The sequence below is a fragment of the Poecilia reticulata genome, chromosome 15, assembly GCF_904066995.2.
Source record: "Poecilia reticulata chromosome 15, P_reticulata-male-v2, whole genome shotgun sequence".
Lineage (NCBI taxonomy): Eukaryota > Metazoa > Chordata > Actinopteri > Cyprinodontiformes > Poeciliidae > Poecilia > Poecilia reticulata.
The window spans coordinates 6,120,866-6,148,778 of NC_088844.1; the positions used below are offsets into that span (position 1 = coordinate 6,120,866).

General features: G+C 37.6%; 1 protein-coding gene across 3 annotated transcripts; it reads left to right on the forward strand.

The window, feature by feature from the left end:
* Nucleotides 1–27,849, forward strand: shtn1 (shootin 1). 3 transcript variants are annotated; one of them, XM_008429008.3, is made up of 14 exons: nucleotides 1–905; nucleotides 2,317–2,377; nucleotides 7,535–7,629; nucleotides 11,758–11,953; nucleotides 13,010–13,107; nucleotides 14,702–14,783; nucleotides 16,283–16,377; nucleotides 16,468–16,614; nucleotides 17,737–17,890; nucleotides 18,436–18,547; nucleotides 18,843–18,925; nucleotides 22,815–22,915; nucleotides 26,365–26,415; nucleotides 26,713–27,849. In XM_008429008.3, the coding sequence occupies exons 1-14, from the start codon at nucleotides 801–803 to the stop codon at nucleotides 26,821–26,823; spliced, it is 1,491 nt and encodes a 496-aa protein (XP_008427230.3). In that variant the 5' UTR covers nucleotides 1–800; the 3' UTR covers nucleotides 26,824–27,849. The 3 variants fall into 3 exon arrangements, with proteins under 3 accessions (XP_008427230.3, XP_081472370.1, XP_017164295.1); XM_081616244.1 differs by having other exon boundaries at nucleotides 22,818–22,915; XM_017308806.2 differs by lacking the exons at nucleotides 1–905; nucleotides 2,317–2,377 and adding an exon at nucleotides 3,185–4,103.
* The last annotated feature ends 64 nt before the right edge of the window (nucleotides 27,850–27,913 follow it).

Genomic DNA, 27,913 nt, shown 5'->3' on the forward strand with positions numbered 1-27,913 from the left:
GTTATGGCGGGTTGGATTTGGCCTGTGGGCCTCCAGTTTGACACATTTGTTATAGAAGATACTCATCTTTACTTTGGTGACTTTGAATATCATATTTGCTGCCAATAGCTAAGAAACCTCGTAATTACCGTTCTTGGCGATGCTTCTGCGTTTCTTTTCAGTCCTATGCGATGAGCTCTTTCAAGAATCCAATGCGTCTGCTATCCAACTGTCCAAAAATCCACAGACATCTTAGATTCACCAATCTAATGATGAAATCTCATTTCCATGGCTGTCATAATGCCATCAACTCTTCCAGAAAACTTTATGTTCTTCATTGCTGCCATTATCTCTGCTTTGTCGCCGGGTGGTTTATTAATTTCATCCTGATTAGCTGTTAGCTCCTTGCCAGCTTCATTGCTAAAGCTCGACTCCTTGCTAACTTCTTTGCTAACTTCTTTGTCTTGTTTGTGCTAAGCTCCATGCTTTGCGGTCCAAAGTTTGTCAACTTAGATTTTGTGGTTATTCTTGACATTATCTTTGTTCTGGACTTCCAGGGCCTGATGTTGCTGTTGCGCCCTAACCACGTTCAGTTATTACTGTTGGAGCGTTCAGTCATTTTTTAAAAGAGGATTCTTGGAATCATTGTAGGAGTAGCATCAAACACGTCACCTCGCAGCCATGCCCGTTGTCCTATAATTATTTTGAGACATGAGTCACAAGTATAGCTTGCTGAGAATCACATGATGCATGAGTGTCCCTTTGAATCTATTTAAACAAGATCTTAGCACTGGGTTTCCTACAGATGTTTTTACATTGTGATGAAGATGGCTTACTGGCATCCTTTACTTCCCACAGAGCTGCGTGAAGATGAGGCCCAGCAGAACGAGGAGGAGGAGAAGGAGGAGGAGACTGCAGATAGAACTGTAAGTGTTCAGATATTGACAATTTGGTATGTGGTTCTGCTAATAATGGCAAGTAACTTGCTTCGCAGTAGTGGTTCACCAATTGCAGTTTTCTGGCCGATCACTGATTACCGATCTATTAAAAATCCTGACCTGCCAATTAAGATTTTGGCCGATACCGATTTCTTTTGACTAAAATGTTGCTAAATGTAGCAAGAAAGTTGATAAGTCGCCAATAGTGAGATGACTGTTGTTAACTGCAAACATATAGACCTGATCTGGTGAGCTGGTCTGCTAGTCAAACCTCTTTCACAGCAGAGCAGAAGAAGACAACAGTTGAGTTAAACACTTTTGCCAAGGTAGATAAAATCGATGGTTAAGATCGGCTTCACGTGTAAAAATCGGCTGATCACCGATTTCCCAAATTTAGTGAAATCGGCACCGATAAATCGACTGGCCGATAAATCGGTGCATCTGTTCAGAAGTTTAACACATAAAAATGAATCTGTAATATTTTTGATACTTGCAAAAAACAACCCTAGTTTGTCTTTTTTTTTTTACCTAAAAGCTTTATTAAAATAGACTAAAGTAATGTTAATGAAGCCGTTCTAAAAACTATTTAGCGTTAGACCTACTAAGTGCATTGCACCTATTGACTGAGAGGCAGTGAAAACAGGAAGTAATGTTCCTATAAAAATATAATTTGGTACAGACAAGCAATCGTTTGGTACATAATTTACTTTGTAATGATCTACGGTCATGGTGAGGGCTCCTTCAATAATATCCAATGTTTGCGTGGGGATCAAATACGTATTTAACACTGAAATGCAAATAAGCACTCACCTTTTATCTAGGGTTATTTCTTAGATGATTGTTTCTCAGTTTGAAAACAGTTATTTATAATTATTTATTATAACTCTATTATAACTTTATTATAACTATTTATAACTCATACAGAGGAAACCGACACAATTAGCTTGGTTTTTTTTAATGATCTGCAGATCATTTGAACTCAACATTTTATCCATAACACACAATGTTATTTCTTTTTATTCCAGTCAGTGTGATTTAGATTGTACAGTTTCACATTAAATCATTTCTTGAGGCTTTAAAAAAATTATTTTGGAAAAATAAAAATAAAAACACTCCTCTTAGTTTACCATCCATCCATCCGTCCGTCCGTCCATCCATCCATTTTCTTACACCCTTGTCCCTCAGTGGGGTCAGGAGGGTTGCTGGTGCCCATCTCCAGCTAACGTTCCGGGCGAGAGGCAGGGTTCACCCTGGACAGGTCGCCAGTCTGTCGCTCCTCTTAGTTTACTGTAAAGAAAATGTTTTCCTGAGTATTATTATTGTCTTACTTATAAACTATCAATTGATTTGAAATTAACATCTTTTTTGAAACGTGCTCTGTCTCTTTTTCTTCCAAAAGTGGCAAAAGCTGGAGAGGGAGAGAAACGAGGCTGTGGAGAAACTCACTGAGTTCCAGATGGGTGAGTCTTCTCTCCCAGGATCAGTCGAGGTCTCGGATAATCAATGTGTTATATTTTAGGTTCTTTTGACATTTCCCAGTTTAGATAGCTTACATTTTGGGGCTGACATAATTCATTTTGAGGGATTTACAAATTACAAATTGCAATCAGAAGTAGACAGCACTAAAAAGTAGTGCAATTTAAATTTTGGGGGAAAAAAAGGAAATTAGAAATCTTTGCAGTGTCAAAGTGATGCTCTGTGAGATATGCAGTGCAATACATCTTATTGGTATTTTTAGCACATTTTTTGACCTGAGCACTGGAAGACTTATGCTGCAACGTCTTTATTTTTTAATCAGCGTAATCTCATTCCTCATCTTCCGTCTTTTAACAAATAAATTCCCTTTTTAAACTCCTAAACAGTTGCCAGAATGTCTAATATTGTGCAGGTAATGCAGTTGCAATAACAATTCACATGCATTAATGGTTATGAAGAGAAACGTCCAACAGGTGCTCTAGTGGTCTCTACAGAACATCTCATGCACACGTTTCAATATGCACATGAGTATTGACGCAATGTTTTTTGTGTCATATTTTGTTTTATAGTTTAACAAAATAGATTTTTTTGTGTTCCATATTAATAATTAAAATCTTGAATTTTATTCAGTGGACATTGATGTTATCAAACCAAAACTTTAACCTCTCACCATGAAACACAAGCTTAGCATAACTCATAACACAAAATATTATTGTTATGGAGTTACCACAGATGCTGAGAATATATACAATTTTTTCACATTGCCTGTTCACTGAGAACACAAAGTCATGTTTTTCTTGTGGAGGCTCCGCTTTACCCTTTTTAAAGTATCAACTTTTAAACTGTACCAGGTGTCACAAAGCAGATGTTGCTTAGTATTTAAACTTGATTTGTCGCAGCAAATCAACGTTGCCTTTTGGAAACCGTAGTCTAGCCCCCGCAGGAAATCCTGAACAAAAGGAACCATTTTGTTCATTTTGAACACATTCTATTCTTTGCAACTTAGCAAAGAGTCAGTTTAGCTCCGCCCTAAAGGAAAACAAAATATGTTCTTTATTTTCCCCAGAAGGACATTCATCAGATGTAGCTCTCTCAAGACACGTCTGATTTCACTCAAACTTTTATAAAAAACCCTAAATGCCAATAGATGTGTGTCTGTAGGCCTTCTAGCTGAACCGTGTGTTCATTTTGTCTGGGTACGGTCACTTGGACGCCCCTAAACATCTTATTTGTTTAAACCTTACAGCTATCTTAAGCTTGCAAGTAAACATCAAAAAAGAGTCAGAGAATGCTTGAGATAAAAACGTTGTGTTGAGATGAGACCAAGATAAAGCTCACTGGCGTCAACGAGACTTCTGTTTGAACGAAGAGGGAAGGATTTTGTAGGGCCGGAAGAAAAAAAACAGACAGGAGGTGGAAGCTCAATGCTGTCAGTGTCCGTATACCGAAGATACAAGACAAAATGACTGCATGAAAGGGCAGTGGGCAGGGCCACGCGCCGTACAGTACTGCAAAGTTGGATGTGAACAATGAAGATGGGCCCTAAGTGTGCCTTCCAGCATGGTGTTTACCCAAACATGTCACCATGGTAACAAAAGAGTGGCTAAGGAAGAAATACAGCCTACCTAGATTCCAGCCCTCCACCTCACAGAAACACCAGAGGAGGGAACCGAAGCTGACCGTTCCCAAGCAGCAGCTAAGAAAACGAAGGTATTTAGAAAGTTTCTCTTAAGAGCAGAGAGCCAAGTATTTACTTCACTCGCCAATATGCAAATAAACACTTACCTTTTATCCAGCGATATTTCTTAGGTCGATATTCCGTTTCTTGATGTTGAAATATCAACCCAAATGTAGTTATTTATTACAAATTGGCGTAATATTTAAAGCTGTGCTCGCACGAGAATGCCTATAGAGAGTCCCCCTGCTCAGCCATTAAACTAATTAAACACGACTGTCGAGCAAGGAAGAAATTAAGCATTAGTGCCACTGATGTGGGCAATTCCTTTGCCATGGTGACACCTAATTAAGAAATTGATGAACACCGCTAGTGCAGGGTGATATCTACGTAACGGCGGCGCTGTCCACACCAGTCCGCACAAAAGCACTTAGCATCCAGTTTTCATTGCTCAACCTTTTCAGCTGTCCTGTCTGTCTGTTTCAACAACACAGTGGCCAGACCGAGCCACCGATGAAAATACACTTACGACTGAATGATATGTTAATTATAATTACTGGTAGCCATGGTAAATAAACAGTACTTTAAGCGTTGCAAGTGCATGAGCGCAAGTCTACAGGGGGGCTCTGACACCTCCGAATTGGAAGTCTTAATTGTAAGTTTGGCTTCCCCATCATCATCATCACTCCATCTTTTTTCTCTCCCCTATTTTTTTTTGTGCTTGTCTTTTTTTTCTTTCTTTTTTTTATTTTTTATTTTGCTCTCAAGAAAGACAGTGATTACCCCCCGTGCCAACGCGCTGCATAATGGTATCAGCGCCGCCAACAGAGCAGTGAATTAAATTGTATCTGCAGCCTCTGTAAAGCCTTGATGAGCAGGGCAGATGCCTTTGTGGTGTTATCATTATAACACAATGGTCATGTTGTCATCAACCTTGCCATCTCCGGTTGAAAAGGCATGATTGTGTGTTGCAGGCTTTTTCCTCCTGTCCTTCTACCACCCCCCTAACCCCCCCCCACCACCACCACCACCAGCCCCCCTGCCCCACCCCAGCCGATTCGCTGTGAATAGGAGCAATTTTCTAAGAGCTATGAAATCACGTAATAGGCCCTAATATGCAGCTGCTTGGCACAGTGAGGCAGCCACTATTAATGTGTAAGTCAAACACAATATGTGTTTGGGCTGGAGAATCATTGAACACACAGGCACATGCCAGATTTATTCAAATGAAAATCCACACAACTGTCAGCGTCACAAAGGCAAACTATTTGCTCCATCTTTTGACATGTGGGGCCCTGTTTCAAATTCTGCCTTCACAAAAGTGGTCACAGCAAAGCATTCAGCCTGTAAGGGGAATCGGCTTGGAAAATTAAACGGCGGGGGCAAAACATTTGAAGTGTGTATGCGAAGCTTTGGAAACAAATTCATGTTGATAGCAGAGATCACACCAGCGCTGCTACCTCTGTAGGAAAAAAAAAACACTTCTTGCTGTACAATTACGTTTCAGTTTTCAACTGTTTATATCAAATTTACCACCAAGTAATTTGTAACGTCTTTTAACATGTGAAAAGTATTCCTAATACTGGTTTGAAAAATAAAAATATACCCAAATGTCTGCATATAAGGTCATAAGTTAGAAAAATATGATATTTTTTAATGATAAAATAGACCTAAGTTATAGGTAGTATTAGCAGATAATGTTAATAACGTTAATTTAATTTATTTAGCCCTATGTATTGTTATATAGGTTCTATCTTTATAGGGTTGATCGTTGCAACTCACTACACTGATATGATAGAGAATTTTATTACCTATTGATTAAGCAGCATTTTAGAACAATCGGGACCCATAATCAGATGATCGGTAACAATGAAGAGGGAATTGTCTAAACTGTAACAAATTTGCTTAAATGCTTTGAAAATTTTATAATTTGTCTCGACAAAGGACTTTAACTGCTTCTCTAATTTAAAAGAATTATTCAAAATGCTGCCCGATTTTTGACAGAAGAGGAACAATGGCAGCATAAAGACGATGGAGATCAGTTAGGTCAACTAAGACGGTGGGATTTTTCAAATACCTGGTTTTCATTCTGGTCCAGGCAGTTTTGTATCAACCGGTCTTCTTTTTTCAGTGGGGAATATCGTCCAATTTCAAAGGGAAATGAATTTAAAATATGTTATATATATATATATATATATATATATATATATATATATATATATATATATATATATATATATATATATATATATATATATATATACATCATTAGATGTAAGTGGAAAATCCTAATGATTAAAATAAAGGCTTGAAAACTGTGTGCAATTAATCTATCTGATTAACTGCACAATTTTACTTAGTGAATTGAGATTTTGTGTTAATTATCGCATCAATCCACTGTGATATAGAGTCGATCAGCCTCCTGCCTTCAAGTCATCTTCATTCTGAGGTCTGGTGTCCTTCATCTTCCTTTTGATAGAGTCTTTATGGGGCTCAGGTAAGGCCAGTTTGCTGGACAGTCAAGCTTAGTAACGCCCTGGCAGCTGAGTTACTCTGGAAACAGCTTTTGGTATGTTTGGCAGTGTGGGTTGATACCAAGAGCTGCTGGAAAATGAAAAAGCTTGTCAGCAGAAGGAAACGTGAAGTCCTGTAATATTTTCTCCTAGACGGCTGCATTGAACATAGATGTCAGAAAACCCAGTGGACCAACACCAGATGACATGCCACCCCACAAAACCATCACCGACTGGAAACTTCCAACTGGAAGTTTCCAGTCGGATTCTATGGCGCTCCACTTTTTCCCATAGAGTCCGGCACTCATGTACTAAAATGAAAATAATTTACAGCTACCAGCGCATAGTAACAAAAACTCCATTGTTAGACTTAAGTCTTCTCAAATTAGCATCGGTTCTTGTTCGTTTAATGCAGAATGCATCCAAACGTTTCAGGTAAATGAACCTTGGGTACAGTTCATATTTGAATACTGAAACTGTCTATTTTATGTCATTCAGTATCTTCCAGATAAAGAGGATTGTTGATGGAGGGAAGGGAGGAGAGAAAGAAGGAAGGAAAGGAAGGAAAGTAGGAAGAAAGGAAGAAATGAAAGAAGGAAGGGAAGAATAAAAAAATAAAAAAATTCTGACAATTTTGTTTTACTCTATAATATTTTATTGGACGGATGGACAGACGAGCAACCAAAAAACCATTGCACCACTTGCCATATTAAAATGTACCAGTCGGGCTGCTCTGTGCCACTTATTTCAGGTAGAGCGTTAAACAAAAATGACCTTTTATTTCCCAATTACTATGATTACGGCACTTTCTAATTTCAATATTGGATTTAACATCACTGCTGTGATGTGACTGAAACTTTTTACAGTGTGTGAGTGTGGGGGGAAAAAAAAACCTCAGGATAGGGTGTTAAAAACATCCAATAACAGCAGAAAAAATATGTGTGATTTTTCAGTGTCTCAGAGAGTCATCGAGGAAGTCAGCGCGATTCAGGAAGACCTGGAGATTGAAAGGATGTGTCGAGAAAGTGCTGAAGCCCTGGCCTCAAAGGTACACAGTACCCCTACACAGATGTGTTGCTTCAGTTTTGTGTCACACTAATATAAATCTAATGAACAGAAATGTATTTTAAAACGACATGACCAAAGAAATAATGTAATCAACTAACTCATGTCTTTGTTTACCTCAAGTCTGGGTTAAATGAATCCTCCATACCACATTAAAGAAGCCTCCCAGGATGGCTTTATGGTCAGTGTGTTGACATGAAGATTATTCTACTGAATCATACATGTTGCAATCAGAAGCGCGGTCGTCAACAGCACATCTCGTGGGTGAAAATTGCCCCGGTTCCCTTCCTCAGAGCAAGCTTGTTGGACGCTTCCCATTGTGGGCTGTGATTGAGTGTGAGGGAGGCAGCACATAGTGATTTTGTAGCCCACTGGTGCAGAGATTATAACTGTAATCATTTCTTATTCAATTTTTGTACAAAAGCCCCTACAGTCCACCTAGCCGGACCAAATTTGGGGTAGTGGGAGACTGATGGTGAATTATGGTGAAGGTCAAGTTTTAGGCTTTTTTTTTTCAGCCTCTTTTTTTTTTCTTGCTACTTGAACTTTCAGTGTCTTTTCATTCTGCTTGTTTGGTCTTTTTAATTTATGGAAAGTAGCACTTTTATCAGCCCATTTATAAAGTTAGGTTGTTTTCTGTATCCCAAAAACGTTTTTGTTTTTGTTTTTGTTTTTCTTTTGTTTTTTGCATATCAATATTTTTAGTGCGGAAATTTCTTTAAAAATAAAACTAAACATACACTTGTTTTAGTTTCTGTTTCACTTTTCTTATCACTACATATATTTTGAAAAACCAGGACTGGAGGAATCCAAGTCAATGGGAGAAAGCCCAGACGGAGCTGTAAGAGAGATTAGAGTCGAGCAGAGTTCCATAGGATGGCAACGACCAGGCTTCTCCAGTATAAAACTACTTTCCTTTCACTGCATGCTACTAAAAATAGCTTTGACATTGACACAGTGCACCAGATAAAGGTGTTGTTAGGGGCACATTAATCTACAATAAAGCAAAAAGAGGAATATCCCAAAGCTATTTGGAAAAGAATTGTAATAATTAATCTGGGTTGAGTTCAATAAAAAAACAAAAACTGAATGAATGTTTAAGAATAAACATTGTTACTTATTTATAGTTCAAACCGCCTCAACTGTATATTTTTCAAACATTGTCAGAGTGTGGAAGATAGAAAAACAACTTCAAAGATTTTGAAAAAGTTCTAAACATTTTTAATGCTTGGATGTTTAGCTTAGGGCTAACTCACCTAAAACTCAGTTTACTAAAAATGAATAAAAATCTCTACTCTTATGTAGAATGTCTGAGGTAATGACATATTTCCAGACACAGAGGCGATGCTTTGAGAACGTTGATCACAGTACATTCCTTGCAAATCATCTAAAAACGATTAAAGAAAAAAAAAACTATTTTAGTAAACACTGACTGCAGTGGTAAACCATTTAATGTCTCTCGAGAATTACATATTTTCTGAGAGTTCTACAAACAACTGTTCTCAAATAGCACTGATTCCTCTGATGCTGACAGATCATTAAAAAATCCTCAAATAAATGAGTCCAATACTTTTGGACAAAAAGTGTCGAGAATAATTTTTAAATCACACCTTAAGCCTGATGATGAAAGCGCTCATTCTTGTCATACATGGAAAATGCTGGAGGTTTAAAGCACTGAAAGGAGGGGAGGTTTCATTACCACCATAACCACAATTTCTTTAACAGTCGACGTCTCGCCTGGCTGCAGTTCTTCTGATTACTATAGTCAGCTGTACGTTGCTATACTTCCTCCACTAACTCACTGTTACCCTTCAGTAAGTTTGAATTTAGAGCACATTTAGAAAATTTAAAGGTATTAATGCTGGAATATATATTTTTATATTAGCATAAAAATGTCTCCTTGAGACTGCAGGTCAGGGATGTATCCAGAAAGTTTTTAAGGTGGGCTTAAACGGAGGCCAGTGATGATGTTGGGGTGTCACACCAAAATAAAAACCCAGACAGGAAACAGGACTGAGATACCAGGAGGGCGGTACCTGACCTAAGAGACACATATCAGACTCATAACATGAAGACATGAAAAGCATAAAACTATTTCTCTTCTTTCTTCAGTGATTAATTCAAAGCAAAAATATAATTCTCATCAGAGTGGGTTGGTAGGGGGGGATCTAATCTGAGTGGATTTCTGAACAGAAACCATAAATAAAAAAACTTTTATTAGCACACAGTGCCTACATTAGATTACACAAAGTTGAGAAGATACTATTTGAAGTAGCTATTTAATGACACACATTAGCACTTACCTCCAATGTCAACGCTAAAATAATGGGAAATGAAGAAAGAAAAAGGAAATATACCTATGTTAAAAAGAAAACACACAATAATGATCAGAAGAATCCTACATTTGTACCAGAGCAGTTTATGGATATACAGTAAGTAAATAATGAATAAATATATTTTCTTAATAAAGTTTACATTGAAATTTTACATTCAAATCTTATTTTTTTATGTTTCACACTGTTAGTAGTGACAGAGAGAAACAGTTTGTGAATTTGCCAGGTGAATTCACACTGCAATGGCTTCACAGCTGACATATATTACTGCATTAGATAGTACAATAACATAATCAAAAACAACATTAAATGTTGAGGCAAAGTGATATAATTCTTAAGTCTGTAGATCTTAAGATTCAGATATTGAGCTCAGATTCAAACCCACTGATCACCAACAATAAGCCAACTGTAAAAAAAATGGAACTACAAACTTAAGATTTCCGTATCACATTGTCACCGTTACACAAAACATATTTAAGTCAATCCATTAGGTCTAAGTAGCCATAGAAAATGACAAACAAATTAAACTCGCAGTAACTCGATGACGGTAGGTTAGCGAAAATATTTCTTAGAACGCTGGAAAGATGCTGAGACTGAGTGAAATTTCTCGACACTCCTACGTTCGAATTAAAAAAAAGTAGCTGCGAGGGAACAGCAATTTAAAACTGGAAAGATGAAGACGTGGTTTTGACACTTAATGTTTTTGTGGTGTTGTGTAATCAAGGTAAGATGAAGGGGCCGTTGCTTCATAATAGTGACCTTCGGAGAGAGCAAGCCAATGCGATGTCAGTCTGGATTCATCTGAGTATGTAATTTATATGGGCATCTGTGCTGAGCTGTTCAATTTTGTTGAAAGAATGCAATTCCATGTTATGTATTGTTGATTGCATTTCAGGGGGAAAAAAAACAGATGCAGTCTGAAGGGTGTCATCAAAAGCAAGATTTGCTGCAATCTGCTCTCTACGGGATGCCATTGATAATGCTTTTTATTTTATTTTATTTATTTATTTATTTTTACTTTTTTGTGTCCTTTTCTTTGTCCCCACTTCTTTCTTCAGATGACATCTAGATGCATAATTTACACTCCCCTCCCTCAGATGAGCCTCATGACGGTTGTGCTGAGGGTCTTTGCTTTGTTGATACATTTGATAGACTGGTGGACGACCTTTCAAAAGGGCAATCATCACTCTCACAGTTAAACATCATGTCAAACGGACAAAACACAAAGAAAAACACGGCTAAAAATGTTCCACAAGAGCTTTGAGTAAACACATTTAATTCAGTCACAGAACTATACAGATAAATGTGCACTACTGTACCGATGCCTCTTCTGCCATCAAGAATAACTGACATACATATATCTATATGAATGTACGTATTTGAATATGTAGAATGAACCTTGAATATTCTGAGTGAAAAAATATATATATATTGAAAGAAAGTTTGAATATGTTGAATAAGCATCATATATACTAAGTGAAAGTTTAAATATTTAGATGAGAGTTTGAATATATTGAATGAACCTTGAATAGATAGAAATTATTTATCTTGGACATGGAGAGTTTTGTTAGGTTTTTGAATTCTAGTTCTGATATGAGTGAGGATCTTTATATATATATAATTTTTTTATTTTTCAACCAACTGGAATGCGTTGATGGTCCAAAGGACTTTTCTGGTGTGAAAACAAAAATACAATGAGATTTGATTTTTTTGTATTGTGACAAATAGAAGGAAGTATGCAAACAAGCATTGTTCTTGTGTTCTCTCTGCAACTTAAGTTAAAGCGTGAAAACCGCTCTCTGAAGAGGAAGAGCATGATGATGATATCGTACCTCAGCCCAGAAACCATCAAAGACATCAACCTGGAGGAAGAAGAGCAAGCTGGCGATGAAGAGAACCTTGGGGATGAAAAGGAGGAACAAGTATCCGCTGCCAGAGTTTGCCTCTCCGCCGACTGCACAACCTTCATCTCAGGTATATAATTTCTTCACCTTTGAATCAATCTGCATTTACTTCATGTTTAATAAAATCAACAAAGACAGAAATCTCAGAAATCTGAGTTTCAGCAAAACTTTCAAAAGTTTTTTGTTTTTTTTTACCACTTATCTGCTAGAAATGATTAAAAAGTACTGGTCATAATCAAAATTTATAGGAGAAAATAACAGATTTTATAGAAAGTCCAGAGTACAAGGTGTGTTTATTCACTGAAAATCCTTGATCATTTAAGGGGAATGCTGAAAAAAAAAACTACTGTGAGTGTTGAGAAGCAATACCATTCGAAAAAGCTTGGGCATTATTGCAGCAACAGTATTTCTCATTGGAATAGTTAAGAAAATTACCAACATTGTGCAGCAGAGCTTGTTAAATGGCCAGTTAGCACGAAGCAACTTGTATCAGATGAATTTGTTCATGACAAAATAAAGGTTCTCATGGATCCAGAGTGAAAAATAAAATTCCACCAATAAAGTCCTGGAACAAGCTGATATCTTCAAACTGAGCAAACAAAGTCCAGTCGTCCTTCCACTACATGCTTGTTGAAGCAGAAGGTTAACTTCACAATCAAAGCTGGTAATTAATCCATTTTTAAAAGCATCGGGATTGACTGATTTCTGGGCAAAGATAAAAAGGCAGTGGCAGGGGAATTACCTAGTTACCTAATTACCTAGAATTACTAGTCAGAAAATGTATATTATTTTCATCCAAATTATTATGTTCAGGGTGTATTATAAGCCTGGCGGGCCATCAGGCTAATCATTGCTTATTTATTTAGGTCTTTTTTAAAATGTTTGCATTTTTAAACTTTATAGTTTATGTGTCTTTCAATGACACATAATTATCAAGTGATATTTTCAAATTTCCTCTCAACTTTAAACATTTTTTATCTCAAAACCATGACGGGCCGCTGGATGAATGACTGACCTAGTGCCCAGCCGCCAGGCTTAGCAAGTTTTCTAGGGGAAACCTTGACGTTCATGTTTGTTTAAAATCACCATCGATCCAATAACGATGTTTACTTTGTTATTGTTTCAGAGCTACAAAATAAGTTGGAATTGACACTTAAGGAGAAAAATGAAGTCATCTCTAATCTTGAATCCACGAGGCAACAACTTAAGACCGCCTGTGACGAAGTAAGTTTAAGATTTCTAATAGTTTTATACTTTGCAGCATCCTGTAAGGAGAATATTTGTCATAATCGAAGTGGACTGAGTGACACACCAGCTTGGCTCGCTTTGCAAAAACAGCTTTTAAAATCGGCCAGCGTCGTCTCTTCAGGGAGACGTAAGACGACGTTCGATACTGAGACAGTGGATCACACTCTGTCTCCTGTGTCCACCTGTCTAAACACTGCCATTTTATTAATACACATAATAAAATGTGGCTGAATTGTTTCTTCCGTTTTTCTTATTTGCTGTGGCTCTCAAAGGTTTATACGCCCTGTTAAATTTTGACATATTAGTGCCATTAAAACATGTGTTCAAAATATTTTCTCTTGAAACAGTTGTGCAGTTCAACTGAAAAACAGATAAATGTGTTCAAGGGGAGGTGCAAAAAAACTTCAAACAAGCTGCAGTTACTAGGTTCAATGTGCACACCCTTAAGCAAAAGTTAGACCATATTTTTTAAGCAAATTCACATTTGCTTTTTTTTTTCTTTTTACCTTTAAGTCTTCTTTGATTACAGTCTGTCAATATTGCAAAAGTGGCTTGCAAAAATTTTCAAAAACTGTCTGCGGTTTTCTTCAGGTGAACCCACTGATCTGATTTTTTTTCCCCTGGCAAACTGAGTCCTGTGACGCAGTTTCTGTCCTGTCCTTTCAATAACGAGAGAAAAGATAGATTTTGTAATGTTTCTATTGTCCAACTGCTTATTCTACTGTGTAAAGGAGGCCTTCCAAAAGTAAAGCTCACATGTAGTTTTTTGTTTTTTTTTGCCACTGTCATCCCACTCTGAGCTCCTAGAATCCCTTGTGAACGTATCTTTGGTAATATGTTTTCATTCCATGTTGATTTTACCACAATAGCAAGATTTTATGCTGCTGGGAGACCCAAGTTGTATATTCTACTAATTCACAGATGAAAAGGAGTCGGACGGATTATTCAGACAAACTTTAGTGAAGAAAAAGGATGAACGAATCATACATGATATGTTATATGACATAGTGTCACAGAAAACACAGCTCTTTCAGGAAAACCCCTCCATATTTGTTTTTCTTCTTCTAACTTCTAGTTCTAAAGCATCATGGGATATGTAGTCCATTCCATTAAAGGTCCACAAATAGTCAGTTTTGAACCAAATACTAACTATGAAATACTAACTAGATTTATTACAATTATAACTCAAATAGTTACTTAAATATTAAACTATAATATCCCAAATAATAAGCCATAAACTACCAAACAAATTCTCAACAACCCATTGAGACCTTAGGTCCAGGAAGTATAGACAGAAATGTTTTTCATTTAAATTTGCAAAGTTACGTTTTATCTTTTTGAATCCTGTGTGCTTTGTATATGAACTTTCTTTCTGTTATCTTTACCTTCACAGTGTTTGACAAAAGGCTTTTTAATCTGTCACACATATAGATTAATGTCTGACTTTTAATGTCAGTTTCACTTTAAGAGACGACGTCGTAAAATAGTGACATGTATACAAAAGAGACAAATCCATTTAATTTTTTTTCATAATGTTTTAATTTTATTTATTTATTTATTTATTTTGCAGCTGATGAAAGAGAAACACAACAACACGGATTTAATTGCCGAGCGTCTGCAACAAAAGAAGCTCCTGGAGCATTACAGCAGAGGTTAGAGAGCCGTCCATGCTGCAGAGATGCTGCAGTATCATTATTCATGCCGTGTGTGAAAAGATGTAAACCCTTTTAGTGTAAGGAATAAACATTATTCGCCTCATCGATTTGCAAAAATTACCTATTTTGTTATGAACACACATTGCGGGTCGCATATAGTGCAACATTTTCTCCTCTCGTTATTCACATTCACCCACAGCAACAGTAAAATGAACGAATCATACAGTATGGAGAGAAAATGTCCTATTCACACAAAATGAACCGTTACGGGAACTTTGGCCTGATTCACAGGGGTCACTCTTTATTTAATACGTGTAATTTTAAATGTGACATGTGTCATTACGTTTCTTCGAAATGCATTGTCCCAGAGCTGAGGTATTGAATCAACGTTATCGCCACTGTCAACATCTAAATAATTATCTTTGCCTTCACCTGGTGCCTCCGCTCCACTTTGCAGTCATCTGTGCATGAAGGAGAGAGACAGTGATCGGTGGCTCTGGATGGGCGATAAATGATACAGAAGTTTCAGAGCGAACATTTTTAGGTAACTTATAAGTCAGTCTGAACTTCCACACATCTTCTGCTTTCTGTCATTAATGCACAGAAAGCAGAAGAAGGACTCCTAAGACTCTCTTTTTATTTTGATTTATATGAGGAATAATCCCACTCTAACTTGTATGTGAAAGAATTTTATCCAGAGTGTTTTTTGTAATGTACGCTTAAATGCAGTAACTGAGCAAAAGGCTGTACTTCAAATCCCATCGCTGAAGCGTCTACATTCAGAGCAAAAGGAATCCTCAAGCCTTTGCTAAAGGCTGGCAGGTTGCTAAAGCAGAAATATCTAACAGGTTATTCAAAGCTCTGGGTGAGAGTCGGTTTAAAATATTACCGTCTGTAGGAAGGGCTTTTCACTCTCTGACTGTCAAGAGTAGCACTCGTAGCACTGAGGTATTTATGAGTGGACAAATCTGCAATTGAAGCTTTGAAATCAGTAACACAAAAGTATTCACTCCTCTTGGAATATTTTGTTTTGTTTTATTTTATAAGCTGTATTTAAATGCTTTTAAGTTTAAATTGTATATGATGCATCTGCACAAAATATTGTATGTTAGCTCAGTAGAAAAAAGCACATATATTTCTATATATGTGAAATATATGTGCAATTAAGAGGCAATTAAGTTGCCTCTTAATTGTGGAAAAAATTAGGAGGCAACTTAAAATGATCAGTTTCTCTGGTTTTACTTTTTGTTTTATGTTTGAATAACATGAACATTGTTCTCTTATTCTATGAACTACTGACAACATGTCTCTGAAATTCCAAGCAAAAATGTAGTATTTATTTGCAGAAAATGAGAAATGATCATACATATATGATATGACATTTACATATCATGCTGGGCTTTGCTGCTTGTACAAAGTGACTGAGGTGTCTTTCACTGGGATTTAGCAATATGCAGTTTAACAGAAAATTAAATGTGTACATGTCTTAATATCAGTTTCTCAGTTTGCTGTGGAGGAATACGAAGCTTTGCAGCACACCCTGGACCTGGAGCAGAACCTGAGGACAGAGGCAGAAAACTTTGCCAGAGACGTGAGCCCACGCTCTTTTGTCATCTGCGACGTTGTGTTCATGAGTCTTATCTATTTTATGCTGTTGTTATTTACTCATTGGTGTGTTCAGATGCTGGTCGAACAGACAAAATTGAAGCGGCAGAGTCAGATCCTGCTGCAGAGCTGCATGCCCAGCCCAGCTCTGCAGGATGTGGTCAGTCAGGTGACCGCTCTGACTGAACAGATGGAGACCCAGAGGCTGCAGCATCAGAACCAGGTCCGATCCGAACCGCAAAACACTTTCCACACAAACTAATCAGCTTGGAAAATGGAAGCTGTGTTTTCACATGTTTATCTTTGTCTTCTTAAAATTTGTTTATAAGTTTTTTTTGTTTGTTTGTTTGTTTGTTTTTTACATGTCTAACTGTTGGATGAAATTAAACATATAAACTGTTAGAATACTAAACCTCTCAGCAGGGATTACGGGCTGGTAGCTTGTCATCTAAAGCTAGTTTCACATCAGTTAACATCTGTGGATAATGTAAAACTGTTACATTATCCACATTACATTACAATTCTTTGGAAAGGAAAAAGTCATATTGTGTATAGTTGTCCTAAGAATCAATCAGAAAAACTGCCAACTTGAACTGTAGTGAAAACTAACACAAATAATGAAAAATGAAATACAAGCATATTCACAGTATCTTATTTGTTCGATTTAATGATGTGGTTTTAGTTAAAGCCCATGAGCAGTAACACCAAATTATACATTTGAACTTTAGCTTCATAGTTCTTATAAATAAGAAGCTACTTTCTTATGAATAAGAACTTAGCTTCTTACAGATAAGAAGCTAAATTCTTGTCCAAAAGGACAAGAAAGAAGCTAAGTTCTTTCTTAGTTCTTCAAGCTAAACTAGCTTAAAGAACTTCTTTAAGTTAGTTTGCTAAGTTAGCTTGTTCTTGACTAGCTTTTGCAGCCCAAAGGGTACTAGCTTTGTAAGGCTGCTCGCTAAGCAGCCTTCTCAGGAGATACAGTTTTAGAAATCAAAGTGGCCCATGGGATATTTTACTGCAGGTGAACTGGCTTCTCTCTTTTGGCATTTAGTATGGAACATGAGAAAAGGAGTTACAGGACATGAAAATAAAACAAATACTGACATTTATTATTTTAATGTAACCAGAACTTTGAGCTTTATGTCTCTTATTTCTGGTTACCTTCCTTCCCTCATTAGTCAGGAGGAATAAATTAGTTAATTAGACAGTCGTCCTATTATATGGTGAAAAATATGCCAATTAATATTGGTTATAACACTTAACCCAAAGTTTATTAAACAGTTGTTTAATATTTTGTGACTATTCTTTAGCCTGACTATAAATATGGTTTATGTTTGGACACCAGATCAAGCAGATGGAAGAAAAACTAAAGACCTGTGAAGCACAAAAGGAACTAACAGCATTAAAGCTGAAGCTGGAGCTCCTGGAAGAGGAGAAGGAGGCGTGCCGTATCCGCTGCTTTAACGCCGAACAACAAGTTAAAGATCTACAGTTTACAGGTAAGAATCTTAAGAAATGTGAAGTCTGAGAGTCAATGGAGTTCAGCACACAAGCTACACCGCAAAGCACTGACAACAGGACAGCTTTAGCCTTTGAGCAGACTGCAGCAGTATTAGGAAATGGATGGAAGCTTGCTTGTGTTGGACATAAGCACAACATATTCTGCTGTGGTATTCCATGTAGTATTACACTCTGAAAAGTGTATTTGGGCTGTAGTTCATTTTATTAACGTTAATCTCACTTAATGTTTTGGTTTAGCGATGACAACTTACTTTTTTGTGTTCAATTAACTTAAAACCTTTAGAAAATTAAGTTGGATAAACTTAACTGAATTCCTCGTAACCAATCGAAGCAATTCAATTAAGTTGAACCAGTTTCTTTTTACAGTGCAGTAAATTCACTCCTCCCATCTGTGTTGCAGAAAAATCCTTAAATTCTAAAAAGATTTAGTTTTACTTAAAATGGGACTGTTTTCATTCCCTGGTTCCTACACTTGAAGCTGCTCCTAAATATTTTGTTTAAGTCTTTGTGTTTGATTGGCCAGTTGAGCAACTCCAGAAGAAGCTGAATGCTGCCACCAACCCACCCCCAGCACCTCCACCTCCACCTCCGCCCTTACCTCCTGCAGCCCCAGAGTCGACCTCTAACCCTCTCAGGTTAGATTTTATTTTTTCTGAACATCTGTATTTGAGGAGTTGTTGAGGAATCCACTTATGTAATGTAATAAATGCAATGAAATGTTTAAATAGAAATATATTTACCAATAAAAACTTTTAGATTAGGTCATTTTACATGATTCTAGACCTGAGAATCTAGAATGGAACCACTTTGTTTCAGTGCCGATGAAACAAAAATGTTTTTCCAGGGCATTTTGAATGAAAAAACAATCTGCTCTAATACAAATATTGCATTTTTATTCTAAGATTTTTGCTTTTTTCTCCCCCTCTTCAGCTCATTGCTGTCACTGATTCGAAAGAGAAAGAACGTCAGCCATGACGTCCCGTTGGTGGAGCAGGAGTCAGCAAAACCTGCAGGTACACAGCAAACATCTACACACCGCCTGCTTCATTTTACGTCACAAGGTCAACACAATATGATTGTTTTGAACCAGACATTTGCTCTGACTCATAGTAAAACCTGCCTAGCCACATTCTTATTTTGAAAATTATGTCTAAAGTGTCGCTACAAAGTATTCACCCCCTTTCATGATCAACAAAGTGGGTGAAAAATGAGAAAAAATGAGGGAAAAAAAGTGAAAAGGGAAATCTGGTTTCTTCATAAGGATGGCAATTAAATAAAAAAAAATCACAAAAATTTACAGATTGCTGGAATATTAAACCCCCTTTAAAAAAACTGGCAGAGATAGCGCCAACTAGTGGTGATAGTCACACAATGAGGGAAATGGAGATGAGTTGACAGCAGCGAATGTGTCTCAAGTTATTGCAGTCTAAGTTCTGCTGGTTCTGGAAGGTCCATTCCCTGGTTCAATAGCATCCCTGGCTAACCACTAGAGCAGGAAGACTAAAGTACATTACAACCAATCCAAGAAAATGTTATTGAAAGGTAAAAGTCAGGGGATGGACACAACAAAATCTGAGCACTTCATATCTCAGGTAGTTTAGTGAAATCCATCAAGATATGGAAGGAGTATGTCCCAAGGTCAAGTGGAAGAAAGTTGGTCTGTTGGGACCAAAATGGAAGTTTTGGCCATCAGACAAGACGTCTGTGTCAAATGCTACACATCACTGCTACCATGGTTCACATGAACCATGGTAGCAGTAGCATCATGCTGTGGGGGATCCTTCTGAGTAGCAGGCCCTGGAAGACTTGAGAAGGTAGGAGGTAAAACAAAAGCAGATACAGCCAGAGAACTGCAGCTTCAGAGGACATTTGTTTCCCCAGCAAGACAACAAGCTTTCACCTAAAGTTAGACAGAAATGATTTAAATACAACAAGGTGGATGTTCTGGAGCGGCCTGGTCCGATGGAGAAGTGGTGGTCTGTTCACTGGCGATCCCCAGGCAGCCTGACGGAAAGCATAGCATGAAGAATGGAGGGAAAGTGCAGCGATAGAGAGTCCACCCTGACCCCCTGCTGGAATGGCAAAACAATGTTAATAGTTTAACATCCAGGGGGGTGAATACTTTTTGTATGTGCTTGATTAAAAAGGATATGTTTATTTTACTATTTGCATGGGAACATATCCTCGTTCACATCTCTATTATGCCACACATTTAGTGGTGATACTTAAACTCCGTGATTACAACTATTCATAAGAGAGTCCACACGCTATAACATGGATTTCTCGGGACCTAGTGGCAAAATGGTCAGATAGTTTTATACCACAATGCAGATTTTCAAAAGCTGGTGGAAAATGCCATCGGGTGACTTTCTGAATTCGATTAACAGGTTAACAAAATTTCAGGATTGAAAATATTCTCTTTATCTCTTTGTCTTTTTTTTTTTTTTTTTTAGATCTCTGCTTTGAGGAACAAAATTAACTGCCTGTTCCTCTGTGCCATTCAGTGCGTAGTGGGGGGCATAAAACAACATTTTATGATACCTTTTCTTTTGTTGCCTTCTTTTAAAATACTCTTTCAGCTGCTTTAACCAGAAGCGCACTTCGTGTTCAAAGGTTTATTATTCAAATTAAGTTCTGTTTTTCCCTGGATTGTATTCTGTCTGTATGGCATAACTGGTTTAAATACTTTAAGGTGTTTTTCATTTTACATTCGTACTTTAAAAAATGAAAGTTTCTTATTAGGACAAAATGTGTCATTTAAAAAAGGTTTACGATGCCATCCTTCTCCAAATCTGCATGTTTGACCTCCTCAGTTAACATTTTAAATTCTTTAATTTGTGAATTTAAATTGAAACCTTGACTTGTTGAAGCAAGTCAAGGCTTCAACACGGAGTCGTCCGTGTTGACTAAACAGATTGAGTTGAGTCCTCATTTTGTCCAATAGTGATCAAAAATGTGAGGTCTGAATTGAGCACCAGGCACACAGTATTTTAAAATTACATACGAGATTGAATAGGCACCAACCAAGGATCTTCTGCTCTGACTCCTGAATAATGGTTTCATTTTAAGCACTGAAGGAAAATATTTTGCTATTACTTTAACACAAAATTGTTTTTATGTAACATTTTTAAAAGACATCTCTGGAACAAATGTTCGATTGTGAGCGCCGCTGAATGTTCCATTTTAGAAAATTAAATATTAACATCCTTTTTTGTGAATGGGCAGAGTTTTTGGCTGAAATAAATGATTTGTTCTCATCTCTTTCAGCCTCTCCTTGAAAAACTTTTGTATGGAAAATTGCATATTCGCGTGTGCTTTTATATGGACAACCATTCTTGGCTAAGTTTGCTAACCTCAGATATTCCCATTTAACAGAGTCTGAACTGTGATTACTGCTAAATCAGTTGTCATGGTAACAGTTATGAAATTTCCCATGATTACAGCCGAGCTCAACATCAAAAATAATTATATTACAAACGGCCAAAAAGATGCAAGATTAGATTGTTCACCAACCTTTCATTCTAGACCTTGTTGAAAACTTAATGAAAAGTTCTAATGCTGCTAATATCTTTTAGAAACAAAAAAAAAACACACTTTTAATCTAGGGTCCTTCTGTCATGTTCAATAAATTTCAATATTTATGAAAAGCTCAATTATTTCCGTATTTTCATTTCCTAAGTGACACACAATATATAGATTAATTACACCGAGACTGATGTTTTCAATCCTTTTTTTTTATTATAATGATTTTCATCTTACAGCATTACAGCTAATGTAATGCTGTAAGATGCATTACAGCTAATGTAATGCTGTAAGATGCATTACAGCTAATGTAATGCTGTAAGATGCATGTTGGGCCTCTTTTCAAGACAACATTGAAAATCAGTATATAACATCAGTTTAAAAACATTTTTTAATACCGTTTAAGACAGTAGCTTAATGAAAGTAGCTTTTCATTTAGCTACTTTCATTAGCTTAATGAAAACTATGTTTAACACCTGCTTAAAGTTTGTTTTTTTAAAGAAAATACACTTTTACTTTGACAAGCGAGCCTAATCAGAACCTTTATTTTAATATAATTTATAGGCTGTATAGATAAGGACATGGTAAATATTAAACAAACAGCCTCTAACAACACTTCTACACATGTTCTACAAAGCAATGACAGGATCATATCAAGGTCACATCAGCCCTGATGTGACCTTGATCTGGGTTACATCAAGGTTACCTCAATTCCTCCACCGACTCTGTAATCAATTCTTCATGTTGCCACAAGATGGTCCAATCAGTGAGCGTCGGTTTTAAGTTCAGTCCGGCTCAGGTCCTGGTGAGACAGGCATTCAAAATTTCACAGAATCCCACTTACTGTTTAGTGGTGAAGGATTAGTAAAGTGCAGTTCTGCTACTTCATTTCAGATGTCTGGGTCGAGCTGCAAAGATGTGTGTGAGCAAGTTGGCCAAAAAAAAAAACTCTTTCAGTTCCACCAGTTGTGTCTGAAGCAATGGGCTGAAATCTTAGCAGACTTTTATGAAAAGCTTTTGAAAATATACTAAAAGCATTTCACCCAAGTCATACAACTGAAGAGGTAATTCTAACAAATGCTGAAGAAAACTTCAAATAAGTTTTTTTTTTTTTCTTTTTTGGAAACATTTGTGTGACTTAATGCCAAGCAATGTGGACAATGTTGTTTCTCTTTCTTTGGGGCGTTTAAACATCTGACATCAAATGTAGGAACATTGATCTAAAGACCATGTTGTATTTTTATCTCCCTAATTATATTCATTATTAACACTAACTCTATAATAGTTTTCGTGTCCATATATTCAGTAAAAGCTACACATTTGAAATGTTTAGCTGCTGGTGGTGAAATGTGACTCCTGTGTTCATCTCTCACTGCAAAGTAGACGTCCGGCACCAGGCGGTGGAGGAAATGATGCAGAGGATAAAAAAGGGAGTTCAACTTCGACCAGTGAAACAGTCACCAAACAGAAGTGAACCAAAGGTAACAACAGCCTATGAAGCCTTTATGCTAACATGATCCATTGTCTTTATATTTACATTTTAAAATGGATTTGTTTTCAGTTGCAAATGTTGTGAATTCATGATGAAGCACCTGAAGGCAGAAACTGATACAAGGAAGGTTGAAGCTAATAAGAGTCAAAATTATTAGCTTGTAAGGCTTCAAAAGTAGAACCTTACATCAAATTTGGATTTGGTATCTGACTTATACAGACAAATGTATGCAGCATGACATACACACACACACCCATTCACACATGGAAATAAACACATGGGCACGCCACGCAGTGGACTCTCAGCTGAACTGACAGAACTGCTGCTTTGGTGCTTCATAGCCAGTGAACCGTCTGACTGGGCCAGTTTGATATTTTTCATAATTAGAGGAGAAATGAGCAGCCACTCCCAATTTACAAAAGAAATGAAGAAGGAGGAGCTAACTAAAAAACTTAAAAACAAAAGGTTAGTGTAGGATGCACCCAAATGTGCATTCGGTTAAGGTCAGAGATGACATTGGACCAAACAGCATTATTCAGTCCCAGATTGTGTTAAAACGGACCAGGTAAACTGTCTTCAACAAGAATTTATAGACAAAGAGTAGAGTGCCTTCTCCGGGTCGGGGAGAGTGTCCTGCCTCAAGTGGAGGATTTTAAGTATCTCGGGATCTTGTTCACGAATGAGGGGAAAATGGAGTGGGAGATCCACAGACGGATTGGCGCAGTGTCCGCATTGAAGTAGGCACTGTGCCGGTTTGTCGTGGTGAAGAGAGAGAGAGCTGGGTCACAAAGCAAAGCTCTCGATTTACCAGTTGATCTACTTTCCCTCATCTATGGTCATGAGCTTTGGGTCATGACTGAAAGAACGAGGTCACAAATACAAGCAGCCGAAATGGGTTTTCTCTGTAGGGTGTCTGGGCTCTCCCTCAGAGATAAGATGAGAAGCCTGGGCATCCAGGAGGGACTCAGTTAAGCTGCTGCTCCTTCACGTCAAAAGCAGCCAGTTGAGGTGGCTCGAGCATCTGGTTAGGATGCCTCCTGGACGCCTCCCTGGTGAGGCGTTCCAGGCACGTCCCGCCAGGAGGAGGCCCTGGGGAAGATCCAGAACACGCTGGAGGGATGATGTTTCTCAGCTGATCTAGGAACGCCTTCGGATTCTCCCTCAGGAGCTGGAACAAGTGGCTGAGAAGCGGGGAGTTTGGGCCTCCCTACTTAGGTTGCTACCCCTGTGACCCGACCCTGGATAAGCAGAAGAAGATGGATAGATGGATGACAGTGAGATAAAGAGGAAGAAATATCATTGGCCAATGGACTGTTGTCAATGTGCCAGGTCAATGTGAGGGTAACACTCTGGCCAACATGTCCACAACGACCACAATTTACAGTTTTGCACCATCCACCCTTCCTGGACCTCAATGAGGAGTTCTTGTCCTCATGGTGGTGAAAGGTGTATATCTGTCTGCTCATCCAGGCTATAGAGGAAGCTTGTGACCAAACTGATGTAACAAAACAACGATGGATTGGTCACTCCAGAAGACTCTTCCCATGTTGCATTATTAACTGACAGCACACTGCCTGTAATGTTGACGAGGCCTTGTGGCTGGGGAAAGAGAGAGGCTCGTTATGTTTAGTGTGACCTTTTTTTTTGGACTTAAGTAATTACAAAAAAGTGTGACGTGAAGAGAAGAAGGTCTATGTCTATGTCATGTAGCGTTGGTGAATTTGATTTTACACTTTCTCTGTAGAAATGCTATGAGTGTTGTAAGATTTTTACAAGGGTATACCTGCTGAAGCGTTCTATACTGAAAATAATCTATTATTAGATTAGAGGAGGACCGGTACCCTGCAGGTTTTAGAAGTGTCTCTGCTTCAACACATCTGAGTCAAATAATCAGGCCATCAGCAGGACTTGACTGCATACCGAGGAGGTGGTTCGGTCCTTTGAGGCGTGCTGAATCATCTTAAAGTTTCAGGACACCAGAGCCTCAAGGACCGGATTTCAAGAGGCCTGACCTGAGGTGATAATTGCGTGAAGTGTTATAAAAAACCATGCCCGTGTTTTCAAAATTGTGACTAAAAGTGTTGTAAACATTATTTTTGGATGGTTACATAAAGAAAACAAAAATAACAAGAAACCACTCTCATTGCACTCAGTGTCCTTTTGTGATCAAGTTGATGATTAAAGCACTTGAGGTGTTAAGTTTTCATCAGCAGGCCTTTGTGAATAAAAATGGACCAGATTTATTTATTTTTTTCCTCTGATTCATTTATCCTTTAGTTTGTGTTAGACCCAATTGGTAGTGTGTCCTCAAACCGAGTGAATTAACATGGTCAAAATGGGTTTCTTTGTAGGATTTAGTTAGGCTGAGGACAAATAGAAAATAGAAAGGTTGATTCTACAGGATCATGGTAAAATTCATGGGCAGTCTTCTGGGCTTGGAAATAATTGGTACACTGGAGATTTATGTCATTGGGATTTTCAACGTTTTATCTTTCAGTCAGCTTATAACTTGGTAGATTGTACCAGTTCTGTGCTGTACAGTCGGTGCAACCTGAATTCCTAACACAGACTCATTGAAGCTTCAGATCCACCTCTGAAATTTATGATATCTGATGCAGACATGGGCAGAGTTTTACAACAGAAAAACATTTAAAAATCAGACGCGTGACATTTACTACAAAGCACGTTCAAACAAGTCGCGGTTCTAACTTTCATTCAGATGACGAAGCATGAATTTATTTCAGAGCACCAAGATGCGTCTGCTATTCTGTGTCTTTACGCTCAAAAGATTTTTTTTCTTTCACACTAAAACTGACATCGATGGTCGGGAGTTTGAAGAACAACAGTACCAAATGCAGAATACATTAAACACTAAACGCGGACATGGGAAATGTGATTGGAACAGAAAATGTCTTTGCTGCTAAAATCACTGAAGTATACCAGCTGCAGATATAAAGTGTTCCAAAGCCTGTTTTCTTTTTTTCTTTTTTTTTTGCGCGTGTGTGCGCGCCCATGTGGGTGTGTGTCTCCATGTGTGTTGAGCATACAGTATATTGTTCAGTGCTCTCAAATCCATCAGTGTTCGGGATTATCTAAGAGCTTCTTGTTTTGTTAAAACATGACGTACGGTCAGGACTTCTTTCAGTCTCCTTGTTCCTCCTTAACAACTCTGTCAAATTAGATAGCATTAGGGGCTGCTCTGCAAGGTCATTATAAATAATGAGGATGGAAAAATTGTCATGACTCAAAATGCTTATGTGTTAACACATTTGCTTCTTGTAGAAAGCATACATCTTCATGCTTGAGTACAATGTTGTATCTTTGTGGTGAGAGAAGCAATTTATTCTTTAAGTGCTGAATGAGGTAAAATAAGCATAATGTGTCAGGCCACTGTTTATTTACCAAACCCATTTTCTCCTCCTATTTTCCTTTTATCAGATGGAGAGGCTGCCCTCTAATTCTGCCATTCAAGAACTTAAAGGAATCATGGTAATAGGACTTTGAAGCCGTGTTTTGCTAGTTAAACTTTCCCTTTTTTTTCTTTATGTGTTACAGAAATGTTTACTTTAGCATCTGTTTCTAGAAAAGTAGTCAAAAACAGTATAGTTAGAAAGTACAAAACATTTATTTGATTGAGGTAATTAACTGGTTGGATATACATACATAACTAAATGTCTGATTAAATGTTCTTTTAGTCGAGAATTCACAGTAAAACAAATTCAAGAATTACATTTATTTGTATTTAATATTCCTTATGTGTCCCACATGATTTTTTAACCTGTCCAGGAGAATTTCAGCAAAACTCGCCCTCAGCCCAAAGCTGTGTCACCATCACCAGGCCAGGACGAAGAGCTGCAGAGGGTTCTTCTAAGAAGGCGGGACATCCTGAAGTCCTAACATAACGCCACAAGTCGTCTACATCATGAAATGCTTCTATCGTTAAGTTGTTGGATTAATCCAGAAGTGTAATGTTTAGGTTAAAGTCAAGAAAGCTTTCACGCAGCCTCAGTGGATAAGAGTCATGTAGTACAGGATGATCCCTTTGGTTACGTTCACACTGCAGCCTGAAGTGACCCAATTTTTTTTGTCACACATTTTTTTCACACTTCCAAATGTACACGACTTGTGAACGGGCAAACGACCTGAAAGTGTCCAGCATGTGCACTAGAGGGCGCAGTCGAAAAAAAATCAGTAACGTCACACATAGAGAGGTTCTCAGTGTTTTGCAATTGCCATATAGAAGAAGAAGTGCTAAGTGTGGAAGTAAACATGGATGATAACAGTGGAGCACAGCTGATTACATTTGAAGTTATTGTCCGACTGGAGCCAGAATATTGACAACTTAATCCTCATTATAGTAAGATGGACTTTTGGTCTCATTTGAATCGGATAGGTATCGGATATCCGGGTCGCATTAAAAAAAAATCCGACATTTGTTGGTCAGGCTGTCATGAAAACATCAGATTACAGCAAAAAAAATAAATAAAAAATCCGGAATTGGGTAACTTCAGGCTGCAGCCTTTGTCTCAACAAACTTACTGTCTTACCTTCTGAGGACAAATAACGAAAATTTAAGTCAATATTTTGGATAGGTTTGGGTTTGGTTTTCTTTTCAGATGTTGTCTCCGTTTCTTTCTGTGACAGTGATACTTTATGGTTTCCTGTGGTTGGATGTGGAAAACAGTAGATCACCTTTAGAGAGCTGCATTTTCAATGAAGTTTGATTCTAAGAATCCCTGATATACTTTACATATAAAAAGATTTCCACACATAAAAGAGGGAAAAATAGAAACTGTTTGGGTGCCTTTGAACTAAAATGAATAACTATTGATTTGCTCTGAGAGTCTTAGTCTGGTTAAATGAAAGTTATAAACGCAACGTCACTTTTTTGAGGCTTATTAAACTCTTTTTTCGATCAGTGCACTTTTATTTGCTATGTGTTGAATAAGGTTGTGAATTTGTAGCCTTGATCTTTTTTCAATGCATA

What these genes read in the sequence shown, in the direction of transcription:
- shtn1 (XM_008429008.3), top strand. Translation starts at nt 801, where the DNA reads ATGAAGATGGCTTACTGGCATCCTTTACTTCCCACAGAGCTGCGTGAA. An exon ending in TTAAGACCGCCTGTGACGAA is followed by an intron (nt 13,108 to 14,701) that starts GTAAGTTTAAGA and finishes TTTATTTTGCAG; the next exon opens with CTGATGAAAGAGAAACACAA. An exon ending in TCGACCTCTAACCCTCTCAG is followed by an intron (nt 18,548 to 18,842) that starts GTTAGATTTTAT and finishes CCCCCTCTTCAG; the next exon opens with CTCATTGCTGTCACTGATTC.